At 43.3% G+C, this 16,970-nt stretch overlaps 1 protein-coding gene across 1 annotated transcript in view; it reads right to left on the bottom strand.

Annotated features, from left to right (window-relative positions):
• Positions 1–16,970, bottom strand: part of scap (SREBF chaperone) — a 31,883-nt gene that overhangs the window by 4,323 nt on the left and 10,590 nt on the right. The window contains exons 8-21 of the mRNA XM_069657131.1: positions 14,359–14,471; positions 14,093–14,187; positions 13,650–13,748; positions 12,732–12,944; positions 10,666–11,051; positions 10,199–10,348; positions 3,765–3,966; positions 3,444–3,559; positions 2,616–3,165; positions 2,067–2,152; positions 1,505–1,587; positions 1,220–1,386; positions 917–997; positions 570–776 (exon numbers count right to left, since the gene is read on the bottom strand). Coding sequence (XP_069513232.1) covers positions 570–776; positions 917–997; positions 1,220–1,386; positions 1,505–1,587; positions 2,067–2,152; positions 2,616–3,165; positions 3,444–3,559; positions 3,765–3,966; positions 10,199–10,348; positions 10,666–11,051; positions 12,732–12,944; positions 13,650–13,748; positions 14,093–14,187; positions 14,359–14,471 — 2,548 coding nt within the window. The remainder of the gene's footprint in view (positions 1–569; positions 777–916; positions 998–1,219; positions 1,387–1,504; positions 1,588–2,066; positions 2,153–2,615; positions 3,166–3,443; positions 3,560–3,764; positions 3,967–10,198; positions 10,349–10,665; positions 11,052–12,731; positions 12,945–13,649; positions 13,749–14,092; positions 14,188–14,358; positions 14,472–16,970) is intronic.

The following is a 16,970-nucleotide window of genomic DNA, read 5'->3' as shown; positions in this document are numbered from 1 at the left end:
TACGGGTGCTTTCACACCTGACAGCTTTGGTCCGCACTTTCCGGTTCGTTTGGACAGGTGAGAACACGCATTCGAACTCTGGTGCCGACCAAACGTTCAGACCATGGTCCGCCAGAAACGACGGGACTCTGTCCGTTGCCAAACGAACCACGGTCCGGTTCGATTCAGGTAAGAACATAAACAGACTTAAAGTAGGACTTAATACAGGAAGCAAACCAAAACACAGTGCATTGTGGGTTGTTAACAGAAGCTGACACTTGCAGAGACAGCCAGGCAGCAAGATGAGTAGAGGACAGACGTGGGGGAGCGACGATCTTTCGATTTATTCTTCAAAGTAATGGTCCACAAGATGTATCTAAGGGGCCTCGGGGTGGTTAAGTGCTTCTGGCCTTTAATCTTTGCTTTTTTTCCCCCCTTACATTGTACAGTTTTTTAAGATGACCCTGCATGCGGCTCAGAGACATGTAATGCTATAAAATACCGGTTTGTATTCAGGGATCACAGTCAAAAAAGATCCAAACATAAGAAGGAATCCCGACAAAAAGAAACCATAGTACAGTAAACTGTACCTGCTGTATGGAGTACAGTTTGATCCCGGTGCTGCGGTCCCAGATACAGATGAGGTCATCCAGTCCCGAGCTGATGACACAGGAGGTGGTGCAAACCAGAGAGGTGACATCACCACGGTGACCGTAAACATGGCTGACACGACTGCCTGTCAGGACGTCCCACAGGCAGATGGCGCCATCCTGCCCACCACTCGCCAGAACCATCGTCTGCAGACACAAAGAGTTACATGAATCAAAGATATTCTGACTTTACGCTGATCTGGTGAATAAAAAGTACAGACAGAACTTAAGGACAGTGTAAACACTTATGGTGAGATAAAGTAGGATGAGAGGAAGGAATAACTGACCTGGTCTATGTATATGGCTGTGATCCCTCCAGAGTGACCCTGCAGGGTGAAGAGGCAACACGAGTCCTCCAGACGATAAATCTGACGAACAAACAAACAGAGGAAGAATTTATAAGAATTAAACTAAAACAAGATTAATAGACGTGTAACATTCTGTGCTCCCATAAACCTGCAACCTTAAAGTTTTCCTTGTTACGCAGTTAAAAAAATATTCTATCAAAGGGTAGTGGTAATATTTCTTTATTTGCTGCATGATAAAACCATCCGACAGAAGCCTGACATGTTTAGTATTCATCGTGTTACCCGGACTGTGTGGTCCTGGCTGCCGGTGACGACCCTTCCTGCGGCCGCTCGCAGCACCGTGATCGGCTTCTGGTGGGCGCACTGCACCGAGCGCGTCAGCTGGCAGCTGATCACGTCCTCGCTGCTGTAACAGGGAGAGGGAGGCACGCTGCCTCGCACAGGAGCACCTAAGGGACGAGGAGGGGGAGTTTTGTTTTTGTAGATGCCCTTTTCTTCCTCGTTCTGTCTGTATTTCAGCTAAATTATAAGCACACAGATGTGATGTAATGTGTTGTTGAGCCTCACCTCTGTACTGCAGCAGACACAGAGGTTTGTTTATCTCAACGGTGAAGAAATCTAGAGACCCGTTCAGCCGAGCCGCTACGATTCTGAGGAGAAAGAGGAAAACATTGAGGCCTTTTTCAGTGTAAAGAGAGCTTCCATCCAGTACCTGTCCATCAGTGTTGTGGATTCATGAAACATGATACACTTCAGGTCTGTCATTGTTGTTAGCACATTTAGAAAAAGGCATTTCAATCATATTCACTTTCATGCAACTGGCTGCCTTTTGCACTATATTTTTAATCGTCTACATACACAAAGAAATGACGCATAAACCTTGTGTCAGAATATCAATAAATAGCTTTAATTCTGCAGCAACACAAAGCGAGTGCATCCTTTTCTCAGAGGATGTAGAATTGAAAGAAACCCATTTGTTTGCTCCCTGTAGCTTGGCCACATAAAAGGCAAATTTATGCTTGAAATGCTCTTAAAGAAAACCTTAAATAAGTGAGAAATGCATTTGGCACCAACAAGTAAACATGGATCCCATCCAAGAGGAAGCACTGTGTTTTTCTGTGTGTTCTACCTGTTGTTGAGGAAGGCTAGAGCTGTGATCCCAGAGACGCCGTCTTCATTACTGCAGCGTAACGATCCTTCAACTGCATCCCACAACTGCAACAGACAGGGGTTTAAATGTACTTTAATCTTACATGTTATTATACAGAGTGAGTAGTAATGTATTCATGTTATACAGACGCTTAACACTACGCTGCTGTTTCTCTGCGACCTCCACGATATTTTTTCTTTCATACGCTTCAGTTTAATCGACAAACTGCAGGACTCCTTCCAAACAAATTCTCTTAATAGCTGAATTTTGTAAAAGAATACCATTACTTTCTATACATCCTCAAATGTACAACAAAATACTGTTATATCAGCCATTAATTCTATCAACAAAACTTTAATCTTAAAATACATACAGACTCAAATTCAAGAAACTTTCAAAATAATAAATGTAAAGTAAATATTTTACCCAAAGCAAAATATAATGAACATGACCAGAAAAAAAACATTATTCTATTTATATGAAATGTAATGTAATTTAATGGACAATGTTAAGTATTATTTTACACACCTCCAGTTTCCCGCTGCTCCTCCCCGCAGCGATCAGGTTTCCCCTCAGCTCCATGGCCCACACGGAGCTTTCCCAGTCCGCCGTCGGTTGCGTCCCTGACGTGGAGGCTCTCTCTTGGGGTAAAACTGCTGCAATGTCCCCAAAACTGGGTCTCCTCTGCAGCTGAGCTCCTGTAGGCGGCGAGGAGGAGGCTGAAGAAGTAGACGGGTAGGTGGATGGTGAGGGGGGCTCGTGCTCCATGTAGGCCCGCTCCACCAGACCTCCAAAGTCAAAGCCGGCCCTGGGTGGGGTGGAGAGGAGGTGGGAGGGGGGCTGGGAGGTGAAGTTGGTGTCGATGAGCGGGGTGAGGTCGGGCTGGTCGTTGAACAGAGTCGGCCGGGTGGGAGCAGTGCGGCGTCTCAGGGGGTATCCCTCCTCTTCTGACAGGCCGTCACCGCTGATGGAGGAGCCGCGAGCTTCAGAGCCCAAACACTCCGGCTCTGTGACTCCGCCCACGCTGTCCCAGCCGTCTCTCTGCTCCCAGCAGCCACTGCTGCTGCTCCGTCTCAGCCTGAGGAGGAAACAGATAGATATCAGATTATCTGAGGAGAAATTTAACGTAAAGTTTTTATAATATTTGTACAAGAATCTTTTTTAAAGTAAGTGATTTCTATTCGTTTTTAACTTTAGCTTCCGTCAGTATTATTACAGATGTTTAGATAGAGCTCTATGGCACACAGGCTTAGATGTAGATGTTCAAATACAAAGTCTGACAGACATAATTTTCTATAACTTTGTCCATCACTTATCAAAGCACTGAAAATAAAATCAATATTGTTATATTCTCACCCGTGGTTTGGGATGACGGTCAAACAGTCTCCAGTCTGAGCGTCCCAAACTCGAATCTGTCCTGCCAGACAGCAGCTGGCCAGCAGCATCCCGTCACTCGCCAAGCACTCGATGTCCTGCGACACAGAAAGACTAAATTATCTGATTTAATCTTTATGAATATCAGAGATAATGAGATTTTTCTGGAAGTTAAAGTCACTCTGAATCATATCAATGTGATAAATTGCCACGTGCAAACAATTTCAACAATCTAGTACATCCTATCTTCTATCTAGGTAAGCATGTCTTGTTCATGTTGTAGGTATGTAGGTTCATCCTCACCATACTGTGGCCCCTCAGCAGCAGAGGAGAGATCTCACTGACGGGCGGCGAGTAGCCGTAATCGTCACAGGGCAGGTCACCTCGCCGCCGGCGCCCATGAGCGACGCCGTTCTGGCCGTAGTTACGCGGGCAGAGAACCCGGTAGAGACAGAAGAGGAGCAGAACCAGCAGGACTCCCGCCGCCAGGCCCAGAGCTGCCACCCTGCATCAAAGGAGGGACAATTAAACCCGACTGATTCCTGCATTTATCCTCATGATAAAAAATTAATACCAGTATTCAAATTCACACCGAGGACCTGCAGAGTTTTTGTTGTTCATTTAATTACTTTAAAACTATTTATTGTGCATTTTTTGTCCCTCACCTCAACTGTCCTAAAAATAAAACACTTACAAATAGTAAACAGTTGTCTAGACTTTATGCTTGTTAAATATGCAAAGCCACAAAAGTCATATTGCTCTCCTCGTTTTAAACAGCTTTTAAACGCTGTCTCTTAATTTAGGAAGTGTTTATTTGCCAAAGCAAAAGACGTATTCTTAATTAATACGACAATCAAGATCAGATTTCCTGAAACATATTCCAAAGCTAATCCCTCACATGTTAAACATCACAGCACCAACTTCGTCCTACAATGTGCTGAACCGTCCACCTGACAGAGCACGACGTGGCATATCTGCCTGCTCCTCCACCTGCTGTGAAATGTGGCACAACTGTGATAAAGAAACCTGCCGGAGGAGTGTGACCTGCTCTGCCTGAAATACGAGTCCTTTAAAACCCCGTCTGCTGCTCTATTAAACCCAAACTCACAGTTTAACATGAAGCTACAAGCAGGTATATGCTGAATTTAGACGCCGGAGGAATCTTGTGTCATTAGACAAAAGCCACAAAGACGGAGAGTTGCATGTTTGGAGCCTTTTTTTCTTGAATAAAACACTTGACAGATGATAGCACGGAGGAGATTAGGGAATAGGGAGTCACATGAAGGTGCAAAAAAGGTGCCTGGCGTGACTGGGGGATCTCCCACTGCTTATATGCATTTTTGTGACTGAAACATACAAAAGGAAGCACAGCAAGTTCTGTCAGTGTTTTTAGAGGCTCAAATATGTGTTGCTGCTGTTTCCAGTCTAAGTGGACAAAGCTAACACTATTTGCTTGCCACAAACTTTGGCTGCATTCAAACTACAGGCAAATATTGCCCTAATCTGTTTCTGCGTGTCGCTCAGGTCTGTTTTTTTTCATCAGTGACAGAAGAGAAAATCAAGCGATGTTTTGTCTGATTTGATTTCCTGAAACAAACACAATTGAGACTTTTAGCAATCTCATTTTCAACGGTCATATCGTACTGATCATTCATCTGCACCAGCGTTTACAGATCTCTCTCTACAGAGCTCCCGACATCCTGACATTTTTCGACTAAATCTGTTCCAGTGAAGCGACTTACATCTCGATCCCACCGATCCTGGCTCCCGACTCCACATCCACACTCACCTCCTTTATCTGAGCCATAAAAGCCGAATTGGAAACGTGGCTTTTAATGGAACAACTTGTCCATTTACTGATTACAGAAATTACACAGCGTGACCGAACCTTGATAGAGTCGGCACACAGGCTTCTTGTCAACATCTCCTGAAGCCTTAAAGGTTTGTTTGTAGTGTTAGATGAATGATGTGCTGCGTGATGTGCAATCGAGAGCAGCGTGGCTGGACGGAAATACCCCTACAGAAGTAATAACACTAACACTGCAGCGTGAAGGTAATGAACAATGAGAAAAAAATGAAAGCTGCAAATAAAGATTCATTTTCTTTTTGATTAATCTGCTGAATGTTTTGGTTTGTGAGGAATCTTCTGATGAATGGAGTCGATAAAGTGCTAAAAAAACAGAGCTATGCCTTAAAATGTTGCTCTATTATTTTAAACTTAAATTGGATTTATATAACTTTAGCCAATTAGTTTTTCAACAATACAAACACTTTCAATGTTTGGCAGATATTAGACTAAAAGCTAGTCTGAGTCATTGGGCCGTGTAACATTATAAATAGATTTAAACCTTCAGAACAAGCTCTTCTAATCAGCTTTTTATTATGCCGATAATTAACCAAGACTTGCGTTTTGATATATTTGTATTCCTGTCTTTACTAGAAATTATTTTAGGTTTTACACTATGACTGCTTTGTTTTGTATGTCATACTAAGAAGAAGTACCAAGATATTGTGATACAATACTCAGCCATATCCTCCAGCTACATTAAGAAAAATCCTCCAGCAACTTTCCAACACATCTGGCACCATCAGCATGGGACACAGTATTTCAGTTTCAGTAGCCCTTTTTACATTGCAATGCGGCCACAGCGCTGTGACGAAGCTCTGCCGTTATGCTGCCTTTGATGTTTTACATTGGACCAAGCAAAACGTGCGGGTGGTGTAAACAAACAGCACGTGCTTCACATACAAACGCGCTTGGCTGTTCCGCCCTGCCAGCCACCATTCTGCCTATTTTACACAGAAGGCGAGGCGTAACAGAGGCGTAATAAGTAAGGTAGAAGATATCTGCAGTTTCCTCTCTCAGAGACTGAATCAGGACTCAAGGTGCTTTTCAACAGCAGGAACTTTCCCCAGGAACTAGGAACCTTTTCAGGCACTCTGTGCGTTTCGACAGCAGGAACCAGGGTCTAAATTTAGTTCCAGGTTAGTTGACTTACCCCCTGAAAAGTCCCTGCTCAGGGGGTAGTACTTTCCAAAGGTCCAGGAACTTTCAGGGCAGGGCCTGCAGTGCTGATCGTTTCTGATTGGTCAAGTACTCACAGTTTTATTTCACCCACTAGATGGATTAAATTTCAATAGATTAAAATCTCGTACTTGTAACCCAAGGCAAAGATTCTTCCTTTTTTATTAACTCAGACTGCCACTGAGCTCATGAAGACCGTCTGGCAGAGCCTTCGAATGAACATGAACACATCCTGAGAAGAACGCTAGAGATACAAATAAATCTAATTGCAAACGTAGTCGTCGTTCAAAACATTTAAATCTAATTTAATCATCAAAGGGCCACTGATGCACCGTGGGGATGTGGTGCACGCGGGCTAAAGAAGAGCACAGGCCATGCAAGAGCTCTGCGTTTGTTATGATTTATTTTCCAAAAAGCAGCAAGCAAACAAAAGAACAAAGAAAGTCATGCTGCCTGCTTGCTGCCTCTCGTACGCTGGTTAAAAACCATAGGCCCACCCAGGTGCATTCTGGACCTCTGCCTACTCACCTATGTAACCTCAGATGCCCACAGTGTTACCCAATTACCAAAAAACAAAACACTAATCATGCAAAATTTAAATACACTAAAATATAACAATAATACTGATAATAATAATAATTTAAATATCAACCAATAACTAGCAAAGGAAAATATTAAATCTAAATAAACCAAACACATATGATCTTTTAGATTTTTGTGATTGGACGATTTTAAACCAGTTGAGTGTAACAGAGGCTCCTTTGCCGTCTTTAATCCTGCATAAAAAGATCTCTTCTCTGGATTAAAGAAACAACTTTCTCCGTCTGCGCCCCCCTGTGTTGCAACCTGCTCTGATCTGGCCGTAAGAACATGTTCACCTTTATCCCAGTGGCCTTCTCTCTGTCTCAGGGTCATCTAAACAGCCTGCAAACTCAGCTCACACTTCCCCGCTGTCAAGGTCGTGACCCTGACCCGACTTCAGCTGATAGCCTTCGTATCTACTGTCCAAAGATGAAAGAAAGGACACAGCCTTCCACAGGGTGACAACACAGCGCCTTACACAACTCAGCACAGGGACAACTACACCGCACACTCTGATGGTGTTAGTAAAAAGGACATCAGCTGGACAGGGGACCTTAATAATCTGATAAAACATTGTTACAAGGCCAACAAGAAAGTGAATGAAGTCATTTCTGAGATAACAGATTTCCCTTCGAGATAAGAGGCTATAGAGTAACCTTTCACCTAATCACCTTTTCCCCAGATATCCCAGACAGATGTGTCACTGGGTAAAAACTTCACAATAAGACTGAGTTTCAAGATTCAAACTCTCTTTGTTCAGAAACAACATAAGAAACAAACAAGCATAAAAGAGAAAAAAACAAATAAATGGTGGAGGGGATGAAACGGTTTTCTTTTTTCCCTGAAGTGTCTGCTTGACGGGAGTTGTTGAGAGGACTGTTAAAGGGGTCTGCCTTTCTTGTTATAAAGGTCTTTGCTGAGTTTGAGAAGTGCCAGTGATTTTTGTTGCATGCAACAACTGCAAAAAATTACCACAAAACACTACAAAGGTGAACCTTTGACTTCCAGCAGAAAACTGTTGGTGCTTCTTAAGTCGCTTTGCAAAAACTTTCTCGATTGAAGTGTTTCCCAAAGAAGATGCAAATGTCTTGCTGCAAGAGTTTCAATTTTATTCATATTACAATTTCAAAAGTAACACAGAAAATCTGGTTAAATATGCAGTTATGTTGCAGCCAACAGCGCCCAGTTGCAAGATGAGAAAAAGTGTGTCACTGTAAAAAGAGCGCAAAGGCAAACTAATAAATATCAGCCCTCGCCGCAGTCTGAGACGACCCAACGACTGTACATAGGACTTGTCTCTCATCTGCTCCCATTGTACAACGGTGATGCCAAAATAGCCCCTGTGATAGGCGCTGCCAGCTTGCGATGGTGACGTCATTTAGAACCACAGACTTCGCAGTAGAAATCGGCGAGTGAAACGGCTCAAACCATGAAAAATGTATCTCCGTGTATTTTGATTTTATAGTTTGACTCATGTCCCATCTGTTAACATGGAGGAGACGGGCTTTATGACCTACACTGCAGCCAGTCAGCAGGGGGCGACAGAGAGGGTTTGGCTTCATTTTAGGGAGCTGTCACGTCGGCCATCTTTTTATACAGTCTATGAGATGACCCAATAGAAGTAAAAGAAGACTGTACAGAGAAAGGGCTGCACGATGGTGCAGTGGTTAGCGCTGTTGCTTCACGCTGTCACAGCGAGAAGGTTCCTGGTTTGAATGCTGGATCAGACGTAGTGGGCCTTTCTGTGTGGAGTTTGCATGTTCTCCTCGTGCATGCGTGGGTTCCCTCCGGGTACTCTGGCTTCCTCCCACAGCCCAAGGTTAGGTTCATTTGTGACTCTAAATTGCCAGTAGGTGTGAATGTGAGCGTGACAGGTTGTCTGTCTCTATGTGTCAGCCCTGTGATTGACTGGCGATCTGTCCAGGCTGTCCCCGCTTCTCGCCCAATGACAGCTGGGATAAGCTCTAACCCCCCTGCAACCCTGAACAGGATAAGCGGTATAGATAATGGATGGATGTACAGAAAACTGTTGAATGCTTCAAGTTCAACAGACACTTCAACATCTTTTGGAAACAAAGATTTGAAACACTTTAAGTGCTGGGAGATGTAAAGTTTTAAAGAAAATCATTTAACCTACCAGCTTATCTAACTGTCCTGGTTACGTTCAGAGACATAAAGGATACAACATCCGCCTCTCTGCTGTTGTATCACAAGTGTCTTTAAAACAACCAGTTTTGCCAGGTTTGTCCAGTTAGGGAGAGACATCAAAGGAAAACATCAACTTCCCTTTTGTTTGTCCTGCGTCCTTGTCTCTATGTTTCCCTCAGGTAAGATAAACAACCAGCCAAGTGACAACTGACAGAGTGCACATCACACCTGCCAGGGTCAAAGGTGTAGCTTCCTGTCCTTCTATTAGCCAAAGCAACTTAACTTTACCCAATTAAATCAACCAAACAGAGTGCTTACATGCCTTTTTACTGACCAAACTCTTCAGCTTGTTCTAATACTTCAGCGATCAAAACTGGTCAGTAAAATGTGGATTTATTTTCATGATTAATTCAAATGCTGTTCAATAAGGGGAGGCAACGCTTAATGAGAAGAAGTCCTTGCACAGAGCTGGCCTTCAATCTGTCTTAGTGTGAGTGTGAGAGCGCCGCATGACCTTGACCTTAAATCTCCTCCAGATGAAGACTACTGCAGGAGGGACTTAAGCAAAGGATTCAGAGTGCCCTGTGAAATTAGGTCAGTGACTCACGAGTGCAAAAAGACAAGGCCAGGGGACCTTTAATTTCTGTGGCTAGGTGCAGATTTCCAATTCACACTGATCAATTTATGGCAGTCGAGCAAAGAAAGCCAGCGCTGTTTCCTTAAGTGTATAAAAAGCCTAATGTGACTCAATGTTGTAAAACAATAAAACAGGAGAAACACAAGGGAGCTGAATGCTTTTCAGGCTCTGTTCAAACAACATAATCTCAACAGGAGCTTGTGCATCTATCACAACAAACGTAGCAATAAAAATAATTGAGTTGTACAATGTTTCGGCGTGCACAACAACTCCCGGATGCAGAGGCATCGTTAGTCTTGATAATGGGGTGTAAAAATGTGTGTTTGTGTGTGTGTTAGTGCTTACTTGTAGAGGGTGAGGTCTGTCTGCAGGTCTACAGACACTTTGGGAATGGGTGGAGGCGGGTGTCTCGTGTCCTGAGGGTGACGTGTTTCAATGGCCTCCTGGGGGCTAAGGTGAACAGTGACGGGAATGACAGGCAGGATGCTGATGTACCTGATAAAGGGGAGACAGTAGTAAAGAGAAAAATGAGGGGTTTTCTTTTACATGAGGAATTAATACAGTTTTAGCAAGTATCTGATTGAAACATGAACCTTTTTTTTTGATTTAACTAGATTTAAAGGAGTTACAAAAAGAGGAACTCAAATATATTAATCACAGATTTCATAATTTGCTAATAAAGTTATGAAATTCGCTCGATTACAGATCTTAATCTTGTCAACCTAAGATGAACTCACTGACATCAAAAACAAATTATGACTCATCTTCCACTTTGGTGAATGAACCCTAAATAACTCTCCTGTTTCGCTCACCTTTTGGCTAAAGTGATGTTGTAGTAGCTGAAGAGCGACGGCCAGTGCCTGAAGGACAGCCTCCTCCAGCCCTCCTCGTCCTCCGCCCCCCAGGTGATCTGTGGCACGGCAGGCGGGGCCTGGGGGAGGAGCCCCGCCCTGGCTGGGCCGTGGTGGCCCTGTGATTGGTTCTCTGGTAAGGGAGTCGGATCCGGTGCGGGGTGGATGCTGAGGGTGCTGGTAGGATCTCCTCCACGAAAGACGGGGGCCACTCCCAGGTGAGGGGGCAGACCGGCTCCTCCGGGATCTCCCAGAGGGCTTTGCTCTGACACCTGCGCAGCCAGGTAGGTGCGTATTCCAGCCGGGTCGGTGTAGACGAGGATGCCGATCCAGATCACAGTGCCAACCTGGAGATGAAGCGATGGTGATGAGGTTCATGCTAGAGCTGCTTTGCCTTGCCAACATCAGATAATAAGGCATTTCTCTTCTTGTCATATCCAGTAAAGAAACGTCAACACTAAAGCTCTAATGAGACTTTCCACACAGCTGCAAGAACTCAAGTGATTTGCATTTTATCATCTGCTCATATCTGCAACCAAACACTATAAATCAAGGCCTTAATTTAGCAGTGACCTGCATCTTTTACTCATCACTTCAGGCAAATTAACGCTGGATAAATACTTGATGCAAGGGGAAGGTTTTAGCTTAAAGTTTACTCCACTGCAGCATTTTAGGGATGTTTGGAACAGGCTGTATTGTACTTCAGAGCAGCAGAGCATTAACACAGAACAGGAGGCTACAAACAGAGTGGCATTTCCTGAGAGGAAAAGGTTCAGGGTGGAGATGACTTTACTGGTCATGTCTTTCCTTTCCTTTGTGGTCTTCACTGTAAACAGGGTCAGATTGCATCATAAACTAGTACAAGAAAACAAAAGCTGCTAAGACTGACCGAACACATATTGAATTCTCCACATGTAATGTTTTTCATTGAATCTTGTTGTATTTAAAGTATTTTCTTTTAACCTCTCAGTTTCTTAAAAGTCCTTCTAGGGGCGGGTGTTGCAATCTAGCAGACGCTACAAACACTAGGATACTTGCACTGGATGGCTGTTCTCAGTTTGTGTATATTGTATCTGTCCCTGTTAAATACAACAAATAAATAAATACATCTCTATAGCCCCAGTGAGTGGGTATATTCTCTAGGAAGCACACTTGAGCTAACATTGCGATGTACATTTTATCTGAAACTATGTCGTAAACTCTCAAAACAAATAATCCCACTTTATTTTGCATTTTTAATCCACAAGTTTCTGAAAAATGGACGATAACCAGAGTGGGTGATTCTTGAAGTCTCTCAGATTTCAGTTTGGAAAGAATTGCTTTTAAAAAACAGGACCTAATCATATTGTTGACATGTGTGGTTACCCTGCAGTTAAATAACCTTTACTTTTTAGGTTTAGTAAGCTTAATGTGGTTGTAGTCTAAAGCTACCACTCCCTGTTAATGGTTTTAACTACAAAGCTATTTTATCCACTGTGAAGGGCCAGTGCCAGAGGCTCCTCCTCAGAGCCGTAACGAAGCTCAGCCGTCATGCAGCCTTTGCCATTTTACATTGGACCAAGCAACGGCGGCGTGCCAAGACGGCCCAGTGTGCGTTTTTACATAGCGTTCCGCTGTTGCTGAAGCAAAACGTGCACGAGGTGCAAACAAACAGTGTGTGCTTCAAATACACGCACACGGCACTGTTCCGCCCTGCCGGCTCTGCTGTTTACACAGAAGTGGTTTCGCCTCTGTTACTACCTCCAATGCCAGCTCAGAGGCTCAGAGGCTCAGAGGCGGAACGACTTTGCCCCAGCATTCGGCCTCCGTGCGTTTTACACAGAAGACGGAACGTAACAGAGGCTTAATAATCCCGCTTTGAACTGACAGAGAGTTCCTGTCTGAATCTTTGTGTTACTGAGAACGCAATTAGTAACACAATGACTCCAGGTACAGTGAGCACAGGAAGTCACCACTGTAAGACAAACAAAAGGCTCTACATACAGTAACAGTTCCAATTTACAAGCAGTTTGAGTTCATGTTCTCACCATGATGATACGTTGAGCGAGGCGTGTGCGGGCCAGGAAGTACACCACACGCAGCCTCTTGGGAAGCCTCAGGTTCCTGAAGGCCGGCGTCTGAAGGGTGATGGTGTGAGGGGAGGGTCGAGGAGGAGGGGGGACCTCGCGTGGACGCAGCGGGCCGGGCTTGGGTGGTGGAAGTCCTGCTTCGGCGGGCAGGCGGCGGTTCAAGTCAGCCAGCTGGGGGAGAGAGAGTTGGTTTACTATTTAATTGGTTTTTGCCTGAAATTTTCTCTCCCTGTAGTAATCACTTAGACAGACTTGTCCTGCCTGCAGCTAGTTCAAACGCAGCAAGACTCCTCGTGGGTATTAGAGAGAGTGTTTGATTCCTGCCAACAACAACACCTTACTATTCTCAAGACTCAAATGTACAACTCATGTCATAAAATGATGGTCAGCTGATTAATAAATCTGTCATTTATCAAAAAGTGTTAGTTGAAGCCATATTAATCCCATATGTTACATAAACTACTTGTTTCTAGGGATGAAGGGTTAAAGTAAACTTAATGTACAGGCTTACGGGGCTAACGCTCGGTTACCAGGGCATTGAGCTAAATTCCAATCAAAGGTTTCAGTATGTGTGTTACAGGAAAAAAGATCAGAAGTAAAACGGTAAGAGGTTTTAAATAAGAAGTGCACATGTGGTTAATCACAGTAATCTGAAAACTATGTGGTGGATGTATGTGGGCCTGTGACTTCCATCTGACCACCGCTGTGACCTACATCTGCTCGGGAGAGAAGGGTCGTTCAGCTTAAAGTTTTTATTACATTTATTTGTTCATTATTATGGTTGATTTACTTTTAATTAAATTAAATTAAATAATTTAAGATTTTAGTGTGTGTGTGTGTGTGTGTGTGTGTGTGTGTGTGTGTGTGACTTCTCACCTCCATGCGTCGGATGTCTATAGACAGCACTGTGGTGAAGAAGAACATCTGCAGGAAGAAGTCCGACACCAGCCCCACAACAGCGAACAGACAGAACTCCTGCAACACACAGAAATCAGTCCAGCATGCAGGCAAAGCACATGTTAGCATTCATCTAGCTAGGACTAGCTAGCTGGACATAGCAGCATAACAATAAGCAATGGAGTAGCTTCCTGCTCATATTTCATGCTAATTCACAATGACACATCTCCTCAGATATTTCTTGAAATTAGTGCGTAGCAATAAGGACACAATTCTAAGTGTGAAACGAACAGAGGACGTAATTTATGTGTTGATTCATATTTTCTAAATCGTTTCATACTGCATTACCATGGCAACGGCAAGTCTATTATTTCCTTTACTTTGTGTCTGGTGATGCTACAATTAAAGCATAATTCTGTTACCTGGATAGCTGGCACCAGAGTGAAATATCCAATGAGGATGATGCACAGTTCAGTGGCCATGTTCTTCATGATAGACCAGCTCTCATTACTAAGGCCTGGAGAAGAAAAGACCAACGTTCAAGAGACAAATAAGGAATACTTTAAAGGCATGTATGCAGTACAAACATCATTTTAAAAGCCTTTTGGTTGCAAGTAGACTTTACAAATCTGGATTCTGCTCTTGTTGCACCTGAAACAGAAACACTACACACACTTTGTGCGCTTACCCTGAGCGATGCGGAGTTTGACCTCGAGGTCGACGGGGGTGGACACCACAGACTTGGTGAGGACCAAGACGTTCTCCAGGCCGATCACCACCACCAGGTAAGGAAAAATCTCCCTGCAGACAGAAAAAAAACAAAACTATTACCCATGATAAAATGACAACCATCCAAGTGTATCTATTGCGCCGGATTATTAATCGGGATGCACCTTGACTGATATTGCTCTAATACTGCCTTAAAACGTAGGATAAGGTGTTGGTGACAATAAAGCTGATCTATTCAATTTGATAGCATGATTATGTCTAAGTGTGCATACTACATCATGCCTCAAGGAAGGAGGGAGGTTGTCTGTTTGGATGGATTTCAAGTTGTTGCACCAATAAGTTCTTCAGCTGCTTGAAATACCTGCAAAGGTTTTTTGGGGGGATTGTTTTTTACAGAGCTTAAAAATTATGTCTAAAGCGAGTTTGATGTTGCCTTACACAAAAACTGATCCCAGTCTCTGTGACTTTAAACACACATAAAATTAAAATTTGAAAAATAGCGTAACAACCTTTAGTTCCTCGATCATCTGCATTACAAGAAACAACAAACCAGGAGTGCAGGAGTTAAAGTTGAGTTTGGTTGAACAAATGTTCCCGTCCCCTTCTGACGAAGAATCAAAAGATTTTCTGTGTCTCAACGACAATTAATCAGCGGTTAATTTTACCAGAAGCTGTTTCTAAATATAGAACAGTGTGGCCTTCAAGATGATCATTAACAATAAGTTCAAGTGAATCATAAGGTTATCTTTGATCGTGGTGGGAGGGATGGCTGGTTCTCAGAAAAGGAATGTGTGATACAGACCAGACCTACACCAGCAAATTTAAAAGGAGGATTTAAGGACAGACTGAAGCAGAAATACACTTTTTTTGGCGTTTAGGTCTTTTTAAGACATCAACAAATTAAATCAAAGAGTTGCAAAAGTGTTTATAAGAAAGGTCCCTAACATGAAAGTCTTTCTGAAATTGCAACTTGCTTCCTCTCCTGCAACCTTTCACGTCTCGGCAACTTTGCTAAGCCAGATTTTAGGCTAGAGAGTAACACAACCAAAACACAGAAGCACATTTAGACATGCAACTCAATAGATGGCTTATGTAATGAAAATGTAACTTATATTTATGGAGTCTTTCATTGCTAGTAAAAACTACTCATGTTTTAGAGTAGGCTTCGGTGCACGACAATTTTCCATCAGCCCTTAAAGCTGCTGTAGGTAACATTATTAAAACTAACTTTTTAACATAAGCTCAAACTGTCACTTTAAACAAGCAGAAGTACATGAGAGAGATAATCTGTAAAAAAAGAAATCATGTTCTTCTGGCTCCTCCTTCTGCTCCTAATGGCATTTGTAAGAATCCACCGCTTTTCTCCTGATGTGTGCCTGCGCTCTCACGGCTAAATGTTCTCAACATCAGTGAGATACTGCTCTGTTGGCGCAGTTTTTTCCTCAGTCTCTGTAAGCAAACTAAGTGCTGGCAGTTTTGCTAAATAGATTTAGCTGTAGATTACAGTTCACAGCAAAAACACTGATTTCCGCTGGTTTGATGTGTATCTGGCTCCTTCAGTTGCTGTGGTTACTAGCCTGTGCGCGCATGACAGGCTCCTCTGCGGGGAGGGCTTTGGAGGCAGGACTGAGCACCGTGGAGAGAGAGGGGGAGGGACCTGGAGGTTGTAATCTTTCAAATTTTGAAACAAAGTCTGCTTTCTTCTCCATCTTACCTACGACTAAAACTAGACTAAAACTATAAAGGGGAAAAATGACTAAAATGTGACTAAAACTAATAAACATTTTCATCAGAAGACTAAGACTAACTCTAAAATAGCTGCCAAAATGAACACTGAGCAGGAGGAGATTTTTCATCAGAGAATACCATGCATTCATGTACCGGACAGGATCAGAAAAGAGATAAGATCGACACAAAAGTAAAGTTTCTCATAGCTGCTTTAAAGACACTTAATGACGTTTACTTCCTTGATTTTATTTCCAAACCTTGTAAGACTTTTTAAGGAGCAGCAGGAAAGTTACTCAATATGTGGCATGTGTCTGTGGGGCATTTCCTTCCTCTGTTTTAGTGTACAGAGAGATTTGTTTAAGAGTGTAGATAAGCTTCCTCTTTAGAAGTTAGTTTAAAAGTGGGTCACAGAGGAGTCCACAGCTCTGCGCGTTACATCAGACGCACTCAGTCACACTGCACATCATAAATATGCACACACGACTACTATCTCTGCAGCCCTGTGTGTGGACTTGACCAGGAGTAGGAACAATGTGCATGCATCTCTCGGTTGTGTTGACCTTGATGTTCATTTACGCAAACACCCAGGAGTACAGCTCAGCCCATAGCGCGCTTCCGAGGATCTTGGTCAGTGGTTAAACAACAGTGTGCTGTTGTCACGCCACGATGTCTGCTTTCTAGTGATCCTCAAATGATTGGACAACCATTTAATGTCAACATCACTATATCTCCGCCCCCCATCCATAAGTCCAACCCACATGGATGCCCCCGTCCGCTCTTCTTTATCCACACTAACACACTGACTTTTTGCCCGCCTGCTTTAAACATTAACACAAGTGAAGT

This window comes from Semicossyphus pulcher, unplaced genomic scaffold, assembly GCF_022749685.1.
Source record: "Semicossyphus pulcher isolate SPU_LCO1_2020_fin unplaced genomic scaffold, fSemPul1.0.p SCAF_9, whole genome shotgun sequence".
Lineage (NCBI taxonomy): Eukaryota > Metazoa > Chordata > Actinopteri > Labriformes > Labridae > Semicossyphus > Semicossyphus pulcher.
This window is presented reverse-complemented; position numbering and strand designations above follow the sequence as displayed.